At 48.4% G+C, this 16,911-nt stretch overlaps 2 protein-coding genes across 2 annotated transcripts in view; both read left to right on the top strand.

The window, feature by feature from the left end:
- The window catches only part of arid1aa (AT rich interactive domain 1Aa (SWI-like)), a 67,177-nt gene extending 60,016 nt beyond the window's left edge, over positions 1-7,161 (top strand). The window contains exons 15-20 of the mRNA XM_036538081.1: positions 254-395; positions 996-1,118; positions 1,649-1,745; positions 2,098-2,920; positions 3,574-3,704; positions 3,814-7,161. Coding sequence (XP_036393974.1) covers positions 254-395; positions 996-1,118; positions 1,649-1,745; positions 2,098-2,920; positions 3,574-3,704; positions 3,814-5,685 — 3,188 coding nt within the window. The 3' untranslated portion in view covers positions 5,686-7,161. The remainder of the gene's footprint in view (positions 1-253; positions 396-995; positions 1,119-1,648; positions 1,746-2,097; positions 2,921-3,573; positions 3,705-3,813) is intronic.
- Positions 7,162-10,691: 3,530 nt separating this feature from the next.
- On the top strand, positions 10,692-13,923 carry pigv (phosphatidylinositol glycan anchor biosynthesis, class V). Its single transcript, XM_036539636.1, has 3 exons — positions 10,692-11,184; positions 11,611-12,777; positions 13,308-13,923. Exons 1-3 carry the CDS (start codon positions 11,122-11,124, stop codon positions 13,614-13,616), a joined length of 1,539 nt encoding a protein of 512 aa, XP_036395529.1. The 5' UTR covers positions 10,692-11,121; the 3' UTR covers positions 13,617-13,923.
- Positions 13,924-16,911: the final 2,988 nt, after the last annotated feature.

Raw genomic sequence — 16,911 nt, 5'->3', positions numbered from 1 at the left:
TTGAGCACTTGCATTTGTAAATAACAGAAAAATGACATGCACAAGGGCACAATGGGTGTGGTCAGTAGTGTTTTAAAAGCAAATTTCACCCAAACCGCCATATGCCAGCCCTGCTAAAAACAAAGCCCTTCTCTCAGTACCGTCAGTTATGACTTCTACAGTTCCCTGCTCCTCTCACACCTGAACCAGGAAGTCTTGAACTGAGCGTGCTCATTGATGCTGATGTTCCGATGGTGCTGTTTTGTCCCTGCAGTGGGAGAGCAGTTCATGCCCCCGGGACAGGCTGCCAACAGCGGCATGGCCGAACAGTACAACCGGGGCCCCCCTGGAGGCATGGGCAGCATGCAGATGGGACCCAGGCAGCAGTACCCCTACGGACCAAGCTACGACAGGAGGTACGAGGGCCGGCCTCTCTGTCCCACTCTCAGAGCAGCAAAGTGAGCATGTGGAGACCAACGTTCGGCATGTCCCACTGGAGCTTTGTATAACAGTATAATAATGTATAATATAAGGAGCAGGACTGGTAATCGAAAGGTTGCTGGTTTGATTCCCCTCTGGGGCATTGCTGCTGTACCCTTGGCAAAGATAGTGAACACACAATTGCCTTGGTAAATGTCCAGTGTAAATGGATAAAATCGAAAATTGTAACCAATGTAACTCGGGTAAGAGCATCTGCTAAATGACATTAATGTAATGTTATAATTACAGAGAAACTTAGTTATTGATAACCCTGGCTTTGGTGGTTTATTAAATCTTTTTTCCCCCCGTTATCTCTTGATGTAACGTCATGCTGTCAAGTGAGCTATTTTATTTAAGTAGCGATATCTATTAAGCATAACTGTTATGGCGATATCTATTAAGGATAAGCATTAAGCACGAGGGTGTATTTAGCTGTTGGGTAAGCCTGCATGGAAGTTAAAGCCATGGTAAACTGGCTAGAGGTTGGAGGAAAGGTGTGTGAGTGATGTGACCCTGGCTCTCTGACGCCCCCGCAGGCAGGAGCCCGGTATGGGCCCGGAGGGCGGCATGGGAGCGGCGGCGCAGCAGCAGAACATGATGCCCTCCAACGCCGACACGGGGATGTACTCGCCGAACCGCTACCCTCCGCAGCCGCAGCGGTCAGTTTCTGCCCCGCCCCACCCCTCGCCGAACGTCGCCCCCCAACGTGTCCCCTGAGCTCTGAACCCCCCCACAGTGCTGTCCCCCGGGGGGGTCGGGGAGGGGGAGTTTAAATTTTAAGCTTTGCTGATAATGTGCATGGTTTTCCTTCGGTTGGTCCCGTGCATGAGCCATTCATGTTCTTCATGCTTAATGTAGTTGATGAGAGAAGAGGGATTCACTAAGTGCAGGATGGGTGAAACTATCATGTCTTATCACTGACTTACTGATCATAATGTTTAGCTGGGCAGTGCCCTTTGAAGGTTATTATGAGTCAGAGTTATGGTATGTGGTAGTTCAACCTATTAAAAGGGTCACGAAGCCCAACTCTCCCCTCAATAATTTAATGTGTGTGTACATCTTCTCTGAGCTTTTTATTCACGGTATTCAAGCCATGTATTTCATAGATATGTGTGTGTTTTAAGTGATGGCGAAGTATTGGTGATGTATTACTGTGGCTTGTTCCTGACTTGTGTGTTGGTTTTTGCAGGCATGATTCCTATGGTAATCAGTACCCTGGCCAAGGCGCGCCCCCTGGTGGCCCATACCCCAATCAGCAGCCAGGAATGTATCCACAGCAACAGCCGGTCAGTGTCCCCTGCAGCTCACAATTGCTTTGTAATCATGGGGCTTTGAGTTTTAATGTCATTTAATTGGCGCAAAGTCATACCAGCTGTGAATAAAATGTATGATAAATTACAGCATGTAAGTGAACAAAAGTAGAAGCGAAGCCAGACACTTGGTACGAGGTTTAGACGTGTGAAAAATGAATTCGGTTTTTAGATTGTCAGTATAAAACTGAAGAAACTGAAGTACACCGTAATGTAGCCTCCCAGAAACCAGATTAGTTTCGTAAACTCCTCTCAACGCTTTGAATTGACTGTCCCGTGATACAGAGAGACTGATCTGTGTCAAATTGCCTTCTCCTTCCTTGCATAGAACTACAAGCGGCCAGTGGATGGGGGTTACGGGCCTCCAGCTAAGCGCCACGAGGGGGAGATGTACAACGTGCCCTTCAGCGGGCAGCAGCAGCAGACGCCGCAGTCGGCACCCCCTCCAGGCCAGCAGGACATGTACAACCAGTACAGCAACGCCTACCCAGACCGCCGGCCCCCGGGGCCCCAGAACCAGTTCCCCTTCCCCTTCGGCAGGGACCGGGTGCAGGCCTCGGCGGGACCCAACTCCCAGCCCTCCATGCCCCCACAGATGATGGGCAGCCCCATGCAGTCGGCCCCGGACGGGCCCCAGGGGGGCATGTGGCAGGGCCGCAACGAGATGGGGTACCCGGGTTACCCCAACCGGCAGGGCCCCGGGGTGCCTGCCCAAGGGCCCGGCTACCACGGCTTGAACCGCTCTGAGGAGATGATGCCAGCTGACCAGCGCATGAACCACGAGCAGTGGCCAGGCCACGTGGGCCCCCGGCAGCCTCCCTATGGCCCCGCCGGCGCCGGCCCGCCCATGACCCGGCCGCTGCAGTCCAGCTACCAGTCGCCCCAGTCCATGCAGAACCACATTCCGCAGGTGTCCAGCCCTGCCCCCATGCCCCGCCCCATGGAGAGCCGGACGTCCCCGAGCAAGTCGCCCTACATGCACAGCGGCATAAAGATGCAGAAGGCGGGGCCCCCCGTGCCCGCCTCGCACATCGCCCCACCCCCTGTGCAGCCGCCACTCATCCGGCGGGACATCACCTTCCCCCCGGGCTCTGTCGAGGCCACCCAGCCCATCCTCAAACCTCGCAGGCGGCTCACCATGAAGGACATCGGTACGACCTGCACCCCACCTCTGGCTCTTGTTTTTTTTTTTTTGTTGTTAAAAATCATGTTTTCATCATTCAATCAGCAGCACATGCACAGATGTGCACACACCCACAACACACTTCTGGCTCTGGCCGGACTGGTCCTTCTTGGTTTTTATTAAAATTATGTTTTTAACATTTAATCAGCAGTTTCGACACACACACACACACACACACACACACACACACACACACACACACACACGCCCCGTATTCCCAACCCCTGGTCACAGCACTTCATCAACCCAGCTCAGAACAGCAGCCTTATCTTATCAGTAACCATAGACTACAGAGACTACAGTCTCAGTTTCATGTTTGGCACTGTGCATGGAAGCTGCTTTGACTTTGATACCCATGGTGTGTAATATCCATGTATGAAAGTTCCCACTGATGCCAAGTCAGAGATTATGGTGCCTGCCAGCTTTGGGCAGCTATCTTTTTAACTGTCCTAGGCTGGCAGCTAGGGAGAACATCTACGTTCTAGCAGCAATCCCAAAGAGGAGTCATTCTCTGACTGCTCTGGTCTAAGTTCTCTTGTGGTCGAAAGCGTTTACTGTATAGTGACGTTTTCAGAGTGGCACAAAACACGGTTGATTTACTTTGAACATGTCTTCCAACAGGAACCCCTGAGGCTTGGCGAGTGATGATGTCACTAAAATCGGGGCTGTTAGCCGAGAGCACTTGGGCCTTAGACACCATTAATATTCTACTGTATGATGACAACAGCATTTCTACCTTCAGCCTCTGCCAGGTGAGCCCATCAGCTTAGCAAACGATTCTCTTGTGTTGTGACTGTAACTGTATCTTCCTGGGCGTTTGTGGCGTACCAGTGAATGTGCTCTTTTTCATCTCTTCAACAGTTGCCCGGCTTCTTGGAGTTGCTGGTGGAGTACTTCCGACGTTGCCTCATTGAGATCTTCGGGATCCTGAAGGAGTACGAGGTGGGAGACCCAGGGCAGCAGACGCTGCTGGACCCCCACGCCCTGGACCGAGAGCAGGGGGACTCCGAGGAGGAGGAGCTGGAGGAGCCCGAGGTGGAGGACATGGAGGAGGACGAGGAGGAGGATGAAGAGAACGGCCAGCCAGCAGTCACGCCAAAGGTCCACATCAAGCAGGAGGAGGAGCCGGCGCAGGGCAAGAAGGTGGACACTGATGAGGAAGAGGAAGAGGAGGAAGAAGAGGAGAAAGAGGGTCGGTCCTCCGCTAAGGAGCCCAACGTGGTGGAAGGCCCCTCCCATCCGGAAGGACCCCAGGAGAAGCCCAAGCAGGCCAGCAAGTTCGACAAGCTCCCCATCAAGATGGTGCGCAAGAAGGACCCCTTTGTGGTAGACTGCTCCGGCAAGCTGGGCCGGCTACAGGAGTTCGATAGCGGGCTGATTCATTGGAGCATCGGGGGCGGGGACTCCACCGAGCACATCCAGACCCACTTCGAGAGCAAGATGGACCTGCTGCAGTCCCGGAAGAGGGTACCCTCAACCCCGCCGGCCGACAAGAAGACGACGGCGGCGACGTCAGGGGATGGCGAGGAGAAGGGGCCGGCCAAGTGCAGCGAGGAGCAGCCTCTCGTGGAGAAGATGGCACCGGCCGCCAGCATCACGGCCACCATTGACGACGTGCTCTCAGCCCGCCCGGGCTCCATGACAGAGGCGGGGGCGGCGGCTGAGGGCCAGCAGGACAACGGCAAGTTCCTCTTCAGCGGCAACCCCGGCCAGCAGGGCCTCCGCAACATCAAGATCCTGGAGGACGAGCCGCACAGCAAGGACGAGGCCCCCCTCAGCACCCTGTCGGACTGGCAGGACTCGCTGGCCAGGCGCTGCGTGTGCGTCTCCAACATTGTGCGCAGCCTTTCCTTTGTGCCGGGCAATGACCTGGAGATGTCCAAGCACCCGGGCCTGCTGCTGCTGCTGGGCCGCCTCATCCTGCTCCACCACAGGCACCCCGAGCGCAAGCAGGCGCCCCTCACCTACGAGAAGGAGGAGGAGGGCGAGGAGGGAGCCGCTGGCAAGAAGGACGAGTGGTGGTGGGACTGCCTGGAGCTGCTGCGCGAGAACTGCCTGGTCACCCTGGCCAACATCTCGGGCCAGCTGGACCTGTCCATCTACCCCGAGAGCATCTGTCTCCCCCTGCTGGACGGGCTGCTCCACTGGGCCGTCTGCCCCTCGGCCGAGGCCCAGGACCCCTTCCCCACCCTGGGGCTCAACGGGGCGCTGTCCCCTCAGAGACTGGTCCTCGAGACCCTCAGCAAGCTGAGCATCCAGGACAACAACGTAGACCTCATCCTGGCCACGCCCCCCTTCAGCCGGCTGGAGAAGCTATACGGCTCGCTGGTGCGCCTGGTGGGCGAGCGCAAGGTGCCCGTCTGCCGGGAGATGGCGGTGGTGCTGCTGGCCAACCTGGCCCAGGGCGACAGCCTGGCGGCCCGTGCCATCGCCGTGCAGAAGGGCAGCGTGGGAAACCTGCTGGGCTTCCTGGAGGACAGCCTGGCGGCCACCCAGTTCCAGCAGAGCCAGAGCTCCCTGCTGCACCTGCAGAGTGCCCCCTTCGAGCCCACCAGCGTGGACATGATGCGGCGGGCGGCCCGGGCCTTGCATGCCATGGCCAAGGTGGAGGAGAACCACTCCGAGTTCACGCTATACGAGTCGCGGCTACTGGACATCTCCGTGTCCCCCCTCATGAACTCTCTGGTGTCCCATGTGATCTGTGATGTACTCTTTCTGATTGGCCAGTCATGACAGCTGTGGGGCCTGGCGGCTCTGCCTCCTCGGTTTTTTTTTTTCTCTCCCCCCCCACAAAAAAAATCCCCTTTCCTCAAATTTTTTTTTTGTGTGTATGTTGAGCGTGAGTGGAAGATGATTTAGAGCGAAACTGACTTGTTTTTGTCCTTTTTTTATTTATGCAAAAACACCTCGGATTCCACTGTCTGAACCCCCCCCCCCCCTCCCCTTTCTGCCCTGCTTTGCCCTAAAGGAAGGATGTCATGAAGTAGCTGTGGATTTTTAACCAGATATTCAACCGACGGTATAATCAACGCAGACGATCAGATCGAGATCCTGGCTTAGGAGAGTGCACCGCCTGACAAGGAAGGCTTTTTTTAACGAAATTAAAACAAAAAAAAGAAAAAAAAAAGAAAGAAAAATACAAAAAACAAAACTGTAACCAAAGTTGCTGTCTCGTTTACAGTGAGTTTGGGGGATATGTGCCCTAGCTCTCCCCAGGGGGGGTGTGATGAGTACAATTTTATGGTTCATATTTGGAGGCTAAACAGACTTCTGGACTCTGGTATAATTGCTGTAACTTGGACGCTATATATTCAGACCTACAGGAACCAGGTTATTGGCTGTGAACAGACGCCTTTAAATGGGAGGCCTGTGCAGTAGATTGTAGGACCTCTTCTGTACTGTACACCTTAAGAATACAACTGTAAACATACTGTAATAATACTGTTTCACACTGAGAAATGCTGGCTCGGCAGCAAAACTGTAGTTTTTAAAAAAAAAAAAAGAAAAAATGTTTTTAGTTAACGTTGAAGAGAAAAAAAGGCTTTCCCCCCAAAGTATCGTGAACCTACAACACCCCGACCTCTTCTCTTTAACCCTCGATTGTATGAATTGACCCTGAAAAAGAAATCACCTCTTAGGACTGGTTTTCAACATTAGATGCAGCCCAGGCTGCGGTTGTATATATGACGTTGTACATTAATTACACTCTCTCTCTCGCTTTTGCTCTCTCTCTCTCTCTCTTTCTCACCCTCTGAAGCTCTTCACCCTTTATATCTTTGAAGAATAAAAGGTTACACAAACGCTGGATTTCCTACATCAAGTCCCCACCATGTGCTAATTTAACCCATCCCCCTACAACCTCCCCTGTCCAATCAGGGGAGTACACAGTACTGCGCTTAACCATCCCCGGTCTTAGCTGCTGTCTCCTTCCACCAATCACATGACAGATCATTGCATTTCCAGTCAAAGGTGTGGAAATCAAAGACAAGAGAAACTAGTTTGAGGTTCAATTTCAGATCCGTGTACAACAGAACCGAAACCCCTGATGACGAAACACAAATTTGAGATTTTTTTTTTCAGTGATATGGATTCTACATATTTGTATTTCAGACAATGTAGCTAAAAACTTGATGTAAATTCCTTCTTTTTTTCCTTTTTTGGCTTAATGAATATCATTTATTCAGTATGAAATCTTTATACTATATGTTCCACGTGTTAAGAATAAATGTACATTAAATCTTCGTAAGACGTTTGTGATGGTTTTATTCTTTTGATGTACCCATCATGAGGTTGTCTGTTGGTAGTTCCTACATGGTTTATTTGCAGCTGGAATAAGCAAATCAGAACGGCAATGAAAAAGCTTTAAAGCCACAGTTCATATATTTGATACATAATTTAATTATGTCTTTCATTCTTTACATCTGAAAAATGCAAAGTCTAACAGTCACCACTTCTAAAATGTGGATTGGAACACAGATGTGGTTAGTTTTGGGATGCTTTCGTTTGTTTTTCGCCCTGTCAGAGAGGGGTGGTATAGTATGTTATCACATACTGTCACATAGAGAATTATTCACAGATGGTGTTTTTTTCTCATTACTGTTAGCCCCAGCTTTGGCACCGTTTGAAATTAAGCCTTGAGCCACCGACCATTGTATTCGACCCGAAAAACTGTAATTCAGGCGGGCGATTCGCGTTGTCCCGAGGTGCGAGCGGTCCACCTGCCAAACATAAATAATGAAACCGATATTACAGCTCAACTGCGGGGTCAGAAAATGGGTGTTTTGAAGGGACGGGTCGACTCCTACCGGTACGAAGAAAAATATCAGCGCCGCTACACAATGTCATTTCATTTGAGATATGTTTTCATTGTTATTCACCCTTACCCGTGTTCAGACGCCACAGCTTTCTGGCACCTCTCCATCGCCCTCTTTTTTTCCCCCTCCATTTCCGTATTCTCCCAGCCGGTGATGGATGGTGAACCTGGTGGGTTATTACCTCTGGTTGCGAGTCTGGTGTCTGCGCCTAAAACGCAACTGACACGGGGGACAAATTATTCCCCTTTTTCTGGCCGTTATGCATCTTTCGGCGCGCGATAAATCACGCGCAGCGTCGCCTTTATTTTCCCGCCACCGCGCCGGAATGAAGCTCGAGACTCCTGCGGGCGTCGCCCGCCTCGCACCTGCTCTCCATCATCGCGCGTTTGCATCCATATTTACATTGTCTGAGGAATCCATCAGAGAGATTTGCGGCGGTGGCGCTGGAGCGTCGTGCCCGAATGCAAAAATGAACGTCGGTATAAGTAATGGGGAACGGGTCTCGCAGAGGTGCCGTGGAAAGATTATTTTCCATTATTGATACTCACATTCATTCACGAGCCTCTCTCGGTTGCTTCTGTGTGTCTGACTGACACCCCGTATAACATTGACATATACAAGAATTATTTATTGGGGATTCCACAATGCAAATTTCCCCCTCTCCAGTTCTTCACAGCTAGCTGTAGGCTAATTTGTTCGGCAGGAGTAGGCCTTTATCTCAGCATTAAAACCGTTATGGCAAACTGTCGAACTTCTTACGTTTGCCAATAAATGACGAAATATGTGGTAGGCTACAGTTTATGGAATTCAAAGAACGTTTTCCAAAAGTTGCCGTTATTTTCTTGACCGATACGTTACATTTGCTGTCCTGTGGATTTGCTGATGTACGCCTTGCTACTGCAACTTTTCTGGCAGGGTTATCTGGCTTCTGATTTATTCATTCCTGTAACGTTTTTTAAACCCCACCATAAAATCGGATAGACCTGATATGTCAAAATGTGTGCAAAATAGCTGTCTTAATGCGACAGTTGAAGTGAATATTTGTTGTATGATCTATTGCAGGGATTCCCTACTACCAATTCACCCTGTCTGACAGGCTACTCAACTTTGCCCCGAACCCTTGCCAAATGTACCGCTCGGATCTGTCTTCTGAATAAACGGTCGAGATAAGGATAGTTTGCAAACGCGCAACATCGTAGTGTGTGCTAATTGTGTCCGTTCGCTCAGGCCTACAGGCCTAATTAGCAAATTCTGTTTCATATTACTCGTGATCGAATCAGTTTATACGTAGAATTAATCCGACTGGCCTTGAACAGCTCCACGTTTCTGAAAAGACCGGAAAAGCAATTCCCTTTTGCCACCCTCTCTTGATATTAGCCTATATCAAAGAAAACGAATCAAATCCCTCCTTACGTCTAACATTGATGATGGCTGACGTCTAGCGGTGTAACCAACGAACCAAATTCTTATTAAAATACATGTTTTAGGATTGTTTTCTTTAAAGAATAATTTACGCACAAACACATTTTGCACGTATTCTGCCATCTTTAATTCAGCTGTATTTTAAATTAAAAATATATAGCCTATTCGGAGCTTCTGTCCAGCAAAGAGAAGACTGCATGCCGAAGTGAGAATCACAAAACGGTAAAAATACTACTGCATGCAGTATTTTATGCAATGTTCTCGGCGACAATATGATGATTGAAATAGTTTGCCCATATATGTTGGTATTTACCAGCCATTTATCAGCAAGAAATAAATACGCTTCACCAAGTTTGGGCACGTGGTGTTACGTCATTATGGGTCCTGTAATAATCAGACAAAATCGTACATTGTCTTTGGTGGTCAGAAAAAAAAAGTTTGTAGCTGCAATTAGGTCTACTGACAGACTGAGCGAGCTATGTCAAATGTTAACACGCACAATTTGGCACAGGAACAATGAAAGGTAGTAGAAAAATCACGCTACATCGGCTTAGTTTGTAATAACTATACTATCCTGGTGTCTTTTTTTCTGTCCGTTGCATTGCCGATTAAACTGTTGAAACTGGGATGTTTGCCAGCATCCGCTCGTTAGCCTAATTGGCTCACTAGGTTTTCACGGATCATTGTCACTAAACCCCTGCTATGGCGGCCCTCAGCTGAACACCGCGGATCTGAGGAAACCGTCGGCTGCCATACCCTGGCATTCTGAACGAAATGGAGAAAAAAGTGCGAAAGTGGTCGTAAAACAGCCCCACGAGCTGCCTAAATGCCATGGCGTGTTTTCCAGTATGTCACATCAGACCAACTTGAGGTACCACTGACAGCAGGAGCCGATTTTGGATCAGGGTGCTCTTTACCGGTAATTTTCAGGTCTTTACTGTGGATAGTAATGTAATCAGGGTCATTTTAATACGGGTTTGCCGCATTCCCTTTTTAGGGAGGAAGTGTATATAGCCTACGTTTTCTTCTCACGTTTGTGTAGCCTACTTGGGCCTGTAATTGTTGCATCCCGTTCTGTCGCTCTTGGGCCTACTGATGATCTGCTGATGATCTCGCATCTTTGAGGATTTTTAGCCGTTAAGTATTAGGCTAATATTGTCATTGTAATATCACTTTTAAACATCTGTTGTCTCATCAGTTTCCGTTGCCTTAAGCAGCGAATACTACACGTACACAGCTCGCTTTCATTGTTTAAAACTCATGCACACTTTCGCATTATTGTGTCGTTGGGAGCATTAGACGTACGTGAATCTGCGCTGATTATGGCTTGCTTATTCCTTACTATCGCCTGTGCTAGATATGGAATGGTAGCACCCTCTTGTGGTCGAGAGAGCGCCGCGCGCTTTTACGTCAAATTGTGCACGCCAGCGAGTTGGGGGTGCGCGCATGCGTCCAGTTTAGCGTCAGCACGCTGCAACGCATTCTCAACCAGGAACAGGAACAGCCACAGCTAAACCTGTCTGTCTGGTTGCCCTGGAACCTAGCTATTCAGTGGTAGCAACACCCATTTAAGGCATAATGTGAAGCTGTATTTACGAAACCATTGTACACGTGTTGTCCGGTTGTGTACAGAATTAACGGAAGTCCAATTTCTTATCTATTCATTGAAACATCAGAACCCAATATTACACAGTTGTTGCAAATAGCTACAGAAGCCGTTAGCAGTTTAGCTACCAGGGAGGGAATTGTAATAAACTCGATATATAGCTACACGCTAACTTTTTTGCATCGTAACTGTAAATGGAATAGGTTGCAAGTTTGCACCAATGAAAAACGGTAAGCATTAGCTTTCATGGCTGGTTCTCTCTCAGTAGCCATACGGAGCGTTTGCGTCCCAGTGTAGTTTCGTACAGGTGGGAAAGAATCGGTCGAGATGGACGTGACGACAGTGGTGCGGTTTGCGGCATACACCAGAGTCCTGACTCTAGTTTTACAGGTAGGATCTTGAGAGCTTCGGTTGAATTGTGGTCATCACCTGCAATTAACTGAATTGAGGCGTTGCTTATATGAAATTACGTGTAGTGGTTTTGGGGTGATTTTCAAAATGTGTATACCTTGAGTGGCTTACAGTGACATAAGTAATAAAGAAAGCACATCCTTTGGTTATGGTTGCATAAATGCTGTGTCTGTCTTTGAGAGAGAGTTACAACCTTTCTTCAGTCTGACTATCAGGCTTGGTGCCAGGACAAAATATAGAGGGGTGCAACTGCAATCCGCCGGGGGGCACAAAAAGTCATACCTTAAAAAAAGAAAAAAAAAAAAAAAGTAATAAATTTGTTGACATGGGGATGTAAGGAGACAGCTGGGGGTGCACCCCCATAGCGCTGGGCCCACTGACCGTGTGTCACCTGCTCTCCTGCAGGCCACGTTTAACGCCGTGATTCCGGACCACACGGCGGATGCGTTCAGCCCCCCTCGTGCCGAGGAGGCGCGGCTCCTGGACCCCGCCGCGGAGACCCTGCTGGGGGGCCTCTCCCGCTGGGACGCTGAGCACTTCCTCTTCATCGCCGAGCGCGGCTACCTCTATGAGCACAACTTTGCCTTCTTCCCGCTGCTCCCGCTCAGCCTGCGGGCCGTGGCGGCCACCCTCCTCCAGCCCCTGGGCGGCTGGCTGACGGTGCGCGGGCGCCTCCTGCTGGCAGTCGCCCTGGGCAACAGCGCCCTCTTCCTGCTGAGCGCTGTGGCCCTGTACGGGCTGGGGCGTCTTGTGCTCGGGGAACGACGCCTGGCCCTGCTCGCCAGCCTGCTGTTCTGCCTCACGCCCGCCAACGTGTTTTTTGCCGCCGGGTACTCGGAGGGCCTCTTCGCCACGCTGACGTTTGGGGGGCTGTGGCTGCTTGAGAGGGGGTGCGTGCTGAGGGCCTGCCTGGTCCTCGCCCTGGCGACCGGTGCCCGCGCCAACGGCCTGGTCAACGCCGGCTTCCTGCTTTACCTGCCTCTGCAGTGGGGACTCGCCTGGGCCAGGGCGGTCCGTAAGGACGCAGGTGTGACGGGCAGGTGCCTCTGCTATACCTGGATCGCCCTCCGCTTCCTGCTCACGGCTGCCCTGGGCACCGCCATCCTCACACTTCCCTTCGGTGTCTTTCAGTACTACGGGTATTGGACGTTCTGCACGCCCTCGCTGGTGCCGGAGCAGGTGTCCCCTGCGCTCCTGGACCTAGCGCGGAGAAAAGGTTACAGGGTCCCAGACGCCACCCAGCCCCCTCCCCCCTGGTGCTCCAGGCCCCTCCCACTCCTCTACTCCTACATCCAGGATGTGTACTGGGACGTGGGCTTCCTGCGCTACTTCCAGCTCAGGCAGGCCCCCAACTTCCTGTTGGCCACACCCATGGCTGTGATCATCGCCATGGCGGCGTGGAGTTACGCTGCCGCTAATCCAGCCTTGTGCCTCCGGCTGGGGCTTTGGGGCAAAGGACTAAAGCAGGGCTCCGAAAAACCAGCCTCTGGTTTCCACAACCCCAGGGTGTTTGTGTACGTGGTGCATGCCACTGCTCTCCTGGGCTTTGGGGTGTTCTGCATGCATGTGCAGGTAATGACCCTTTATCATTCTCAAAGCACGAAGCGGCCAGCTGTCATTCAGTGCGTTACCCAAGTCTACTTCCAAGGAAAAAAAATCCTGCTCTAAGCAGTTTCTTTTGTGTTAGTCCTTAACCTTCCTAAAATGTAATGCAACGTGCTGATTGTTCCTGGGTTGCAATCAGTGATGACTGAGCAGATACTTGAGAGTTCTGATTGAATTCCAGCCTTGGGGGATTTAGGGATTGGAATGAAATACCTTAAATTACGTTACATTGTTGTCATTTAGCAGAGGCTGTTATCCAGAGTGACTTACATAGGTTACAATTTTATTCGTTTATACAGCTGGGTATTCCACTGAGGCAGTATCTTGCCTGACAATATAATATAATAAAAGTGTCCCAGCAGGGAATAGAACCAGCAACTTTTTGGTTATGAGCACCACTCGGTACCAGTGTGCCACACTGCTGCCCCCCAGCCCCCCCCCAGAATCATTTTGCATTTTCTGATGTACTTGTCCTCCTTTGATGTTTCTCTCCTCAGGTTCTGACCCGGTTCCTGGCCTCCTCCTCTCCTGTGCTGTACTGGTTCAGCGCTCACCTCCTTCTCCGCTACGAGCCTTTACTGCAGGAAGAGGGTCTCTGGGCTTCAGCAGAGGAGCAGCAGAGGCAGAATGACACTGGCTCGGGGATCCGCGGATCCCCGTGGAGAGCTCCGTACTGTAACCCTGTTACCCGGCTGTTTCTCCAATGGAGGAGCTGTTCTGCCGCGACGCGGTGGCTGCTGGGATACTTCATATCCTATTGGCTGCTGGGCCTGGCACTGCACTGCAACTTTCTGCCCTGGACCTGACAGTGGATCCGGGGCTTTTGAGAGAAGGGAAAAGCTCTAACCAGCTTTAACAACTGTATGTCACCGTCACTGTGAAAACACTGTCAGAGCATTATCTGTCAGCTGGGGGTTTGGATGGGTTTCACTATTTGTCTACACAGAAACTGTAGTGGTATTGTCTGTCAAGATATCCACTGGACGCTAGTTATTTCAAAATTCAGCTATGTGTAGACATGTTTAGTTTGAAACTGCACTGATGTGAAGCCACAGAGCCACTGGTCTTGATCTGTCACCTCAAGCCACCACGATTCCTGCTTAGCTTGCTGTGATTTGCGCCCAGCCACCTCAGGAATCCCTTGCACAGATGAAGTATTTTCACAAATCGTTGTGTGCACAAGTTTTATTCAGCAATTACAAAAAAATATATATCGTTTACACTTTTCACTGATATGGACGTGTTCTCTGTATGACCGAATAAAGCAGGTGTTTTAAATACTTTAGATTGTTTTAGTCCATACTGAAAGATTACACCAGTTGTTTAATTGGTAAGTGACAAGTAATGTCTTGTTGCTGTTGCACAGAACTGACTCAGTTTAGGGAACTGAGCTAGGGAATATATCAGAGTTTTATTTATACATAGACAGACATACAGGTCCACATTTAGCAGATACTACTACTGCGATATTGGCTTTAATGATGAGAAATTATTGTGGTGATTGTTATGATGAAAATGACCAAATCGCAAACACACAAACTGGTTGCACTTATCCAGGCATAGAACAAATGGTGGGTTCTTAGAGAGAAACTGGCTTGTAAATTCACCCCTGAAATGATTGTGCCATTGTACTTACTCTTTGGATGACTGCATACAGGTCTGTTTTATAGATAATGCAAGGTGATGTGCAAAGACGTATCATCACTGAACTGCTTGCTAAAAATGAGTTGCCAGCTAATGTGTCAAGTACTGTCTGGTTGCCATGGTACCTAATACTTCTTCCTTTATCTCTGTAATAATCAATGTTATGTGTAGGCTGTCATTTTTAGTATGGAAATCTTGGATGAAAAAGAGTTGGCCTGTGCTCCTATCTAGGCTATATTCACATCTAGTTTTTTGGCAGGTTATGTGGATCTTTACCTAAAAATATCTTGCATCTTACAAGACTTAAATAACATGCTGCTTGCTATCATATCAGCATATCTATGGATCACAAAGTATTTCACGGGTGTGAGAAGATGTATTAACTTAAACTGAAGCCAAAGGAATCTCAAACCAAATACTATTTAGTGTGGTGTGCAAAAGCCCAGGAAGCATCTACAATAGAGACACTCCCCTTAGCTAACGTCAGCATGCGCACACCCAAAAAACAAGCAAAGTATAGTTTTTATCAGTTTATTAGTGCGGTTTTTTAATTCATTAAGTTTACAGAATTGTGTGTGCTTCTCTGAATTTGTCTAATAAATAATGGCAGTGGAAGTACTTGCCATAAAGTTTAGAACCAATAGTAAGTTTTAGAAGTAAAACGTGTTGAATCTAAAGGCACCGTTTGTCTTCCTATACCTTTCATGAAATATGTATGTGGTAATTTAGTTCATTTTCATTGTCACCGCCCAAACTGTTGAACATAACTATAGTGTAAAGATGTTTTATTTTTCCTGTTTTACCCAGAATGATTGGCCTGCGTTTGTTGATAAAAAGGAATATAGGGATGTGTAATACATAGAGGGCAGGTATGTATAGGGTGGGTGTGAGTGAGGTAGGTAAGAAAAAAGGAATAAAAAACATTAGGGGAAAAGCTAACTGGTATAATACATTTTTGAGGTGAACAGGTAAAGGAAGCTAATAAAGTTGTGGTTGATGAAATGATGAAAATGGCACAGTAGTTATTTTTAAATGGAGTTAAAGTTAAAAAGTTTTATACTGTGTATAGTGAAGTGGAAGGGGACAATATTTCTTTGTAGGTGTTGGTATGGTTGTGTATGGAGGCTGTGAGTTTCTCAGCATTGGCATGCTGTGAGTTGCAGTTGATCTGATATACTGATGACAGCTTATGTCTGCTTTTTTTCCCCAAATGGGCGAGAACAGCTTTCCTTGGTCATGGAGATAAGTATGAATTAGGAGGTGACATGTTTGTAGGTAGAGACAGGTCTCCTGGTAGCCAGCCAGGAGTTGGTGGAGTCCAGGATATGGTTTAAGTTTATTGATGTTTTGTACTTTTGAGATTTTAGAAAATCTTTGGTAAGTGGTGGGGGTTCTTGAGTAAATTCATCATTGTTAACTGTTTGTCTTGTGGAATTTTTAGCTGGAAATATCTAAAGCCAGTGACATTTACATGCATTCATTTATCCAAAGTGACTTACAAGTGAGGTACAATACAGGCACAAACTGAGTTTGGAAGGGATGTTCAGCTTGGACTGAAGGTATGGCAAAGTTATGAATCGCTTGTTCTCACACTAGCAATGCAGATGGGTGACTGTTTCCACAAGGGAAGAGCAGAAGGCTTATTAAAATTTTGATTATGCCAAATTGGTGCATGTGTACAAGGAGATCATTTGTGTTCCCAGATGTTGCTGATGCTCTGATAATTGTTAATATTGTTCCATAGTTAAGGGAGCCTGCAGATATTGGTAAAATGGTAAATTTCTCAAACGTGTTTCTGTTCAAATCATATCAGTTTTTTTTCGACATTTATGGGACGAGTTCATGTTTGGAGTGATTTTCATTAATTGGCTATTTGGAATAGGCATCTCTAGTTCTTCTAAACTGGCTTAGACGTATGGGATTCAGATTCTTTCATTAGAGGAGAATGACATTATATTTCCAAGTATGATCATTTTGAATAACATTATTAATAAATGTTATGATAGCTCTGGATAAAGGTGATTTTGAACGTTAACGATGAAGACCTCATGTGAGTCACTTCATAGCATATGACGCTCCAGATGTCTTTATATTTTTTGTGCCACTTTTACTGCAGATGCACTTTTATTAAAATTAGCAAAACCGTGATTATATTTTATTACAATTAGTGCCGACAAGGTGGTGTAAAAAGTTCTTTTTCTCCCAGATTCTTTGTTTGTAAACAACGCAGGATCTGAAGCCCGCATCAAAGGACTACACGCCGCATGGGAGGAGGAAGTATCGTAAGTACCTCAATACTGTCGTAAAGTGTCGCAAAAACTCCTTTCAGCCGACTGTAAACCGTTGCAGCAGCGGTGCTGCTCGTAGACCCTCGCCAAGATTGCTGTGCGTAAGTGAACACAGGGGGTCGACATAGGGATTATATAGCGATTTAGGCAGCTAGCTCATTGTTCGCAG

The sequence above is a fragment of the Megalops cyprinoides genome, chromosome 10, assembly GCF_013368585.1.
Source record: "Megalops cyprinoides isolate fMegCyp1 chromosome 10, fMegCyp1.pri, whole genome shotgun sequence".
In the NCBI taxonomy this organism is placed as follows: Eukaryota; Metazoa; Chordata; class Actinopteri; order Elopiformes; family Megalopidae; genus Megalops; species Megalops cyprinoides.
The sequence above is the reverse complement of the archived record's forward strand: the minus strand, read 5'-3'. Positions and strand labels throughout refer to the sequence as shown.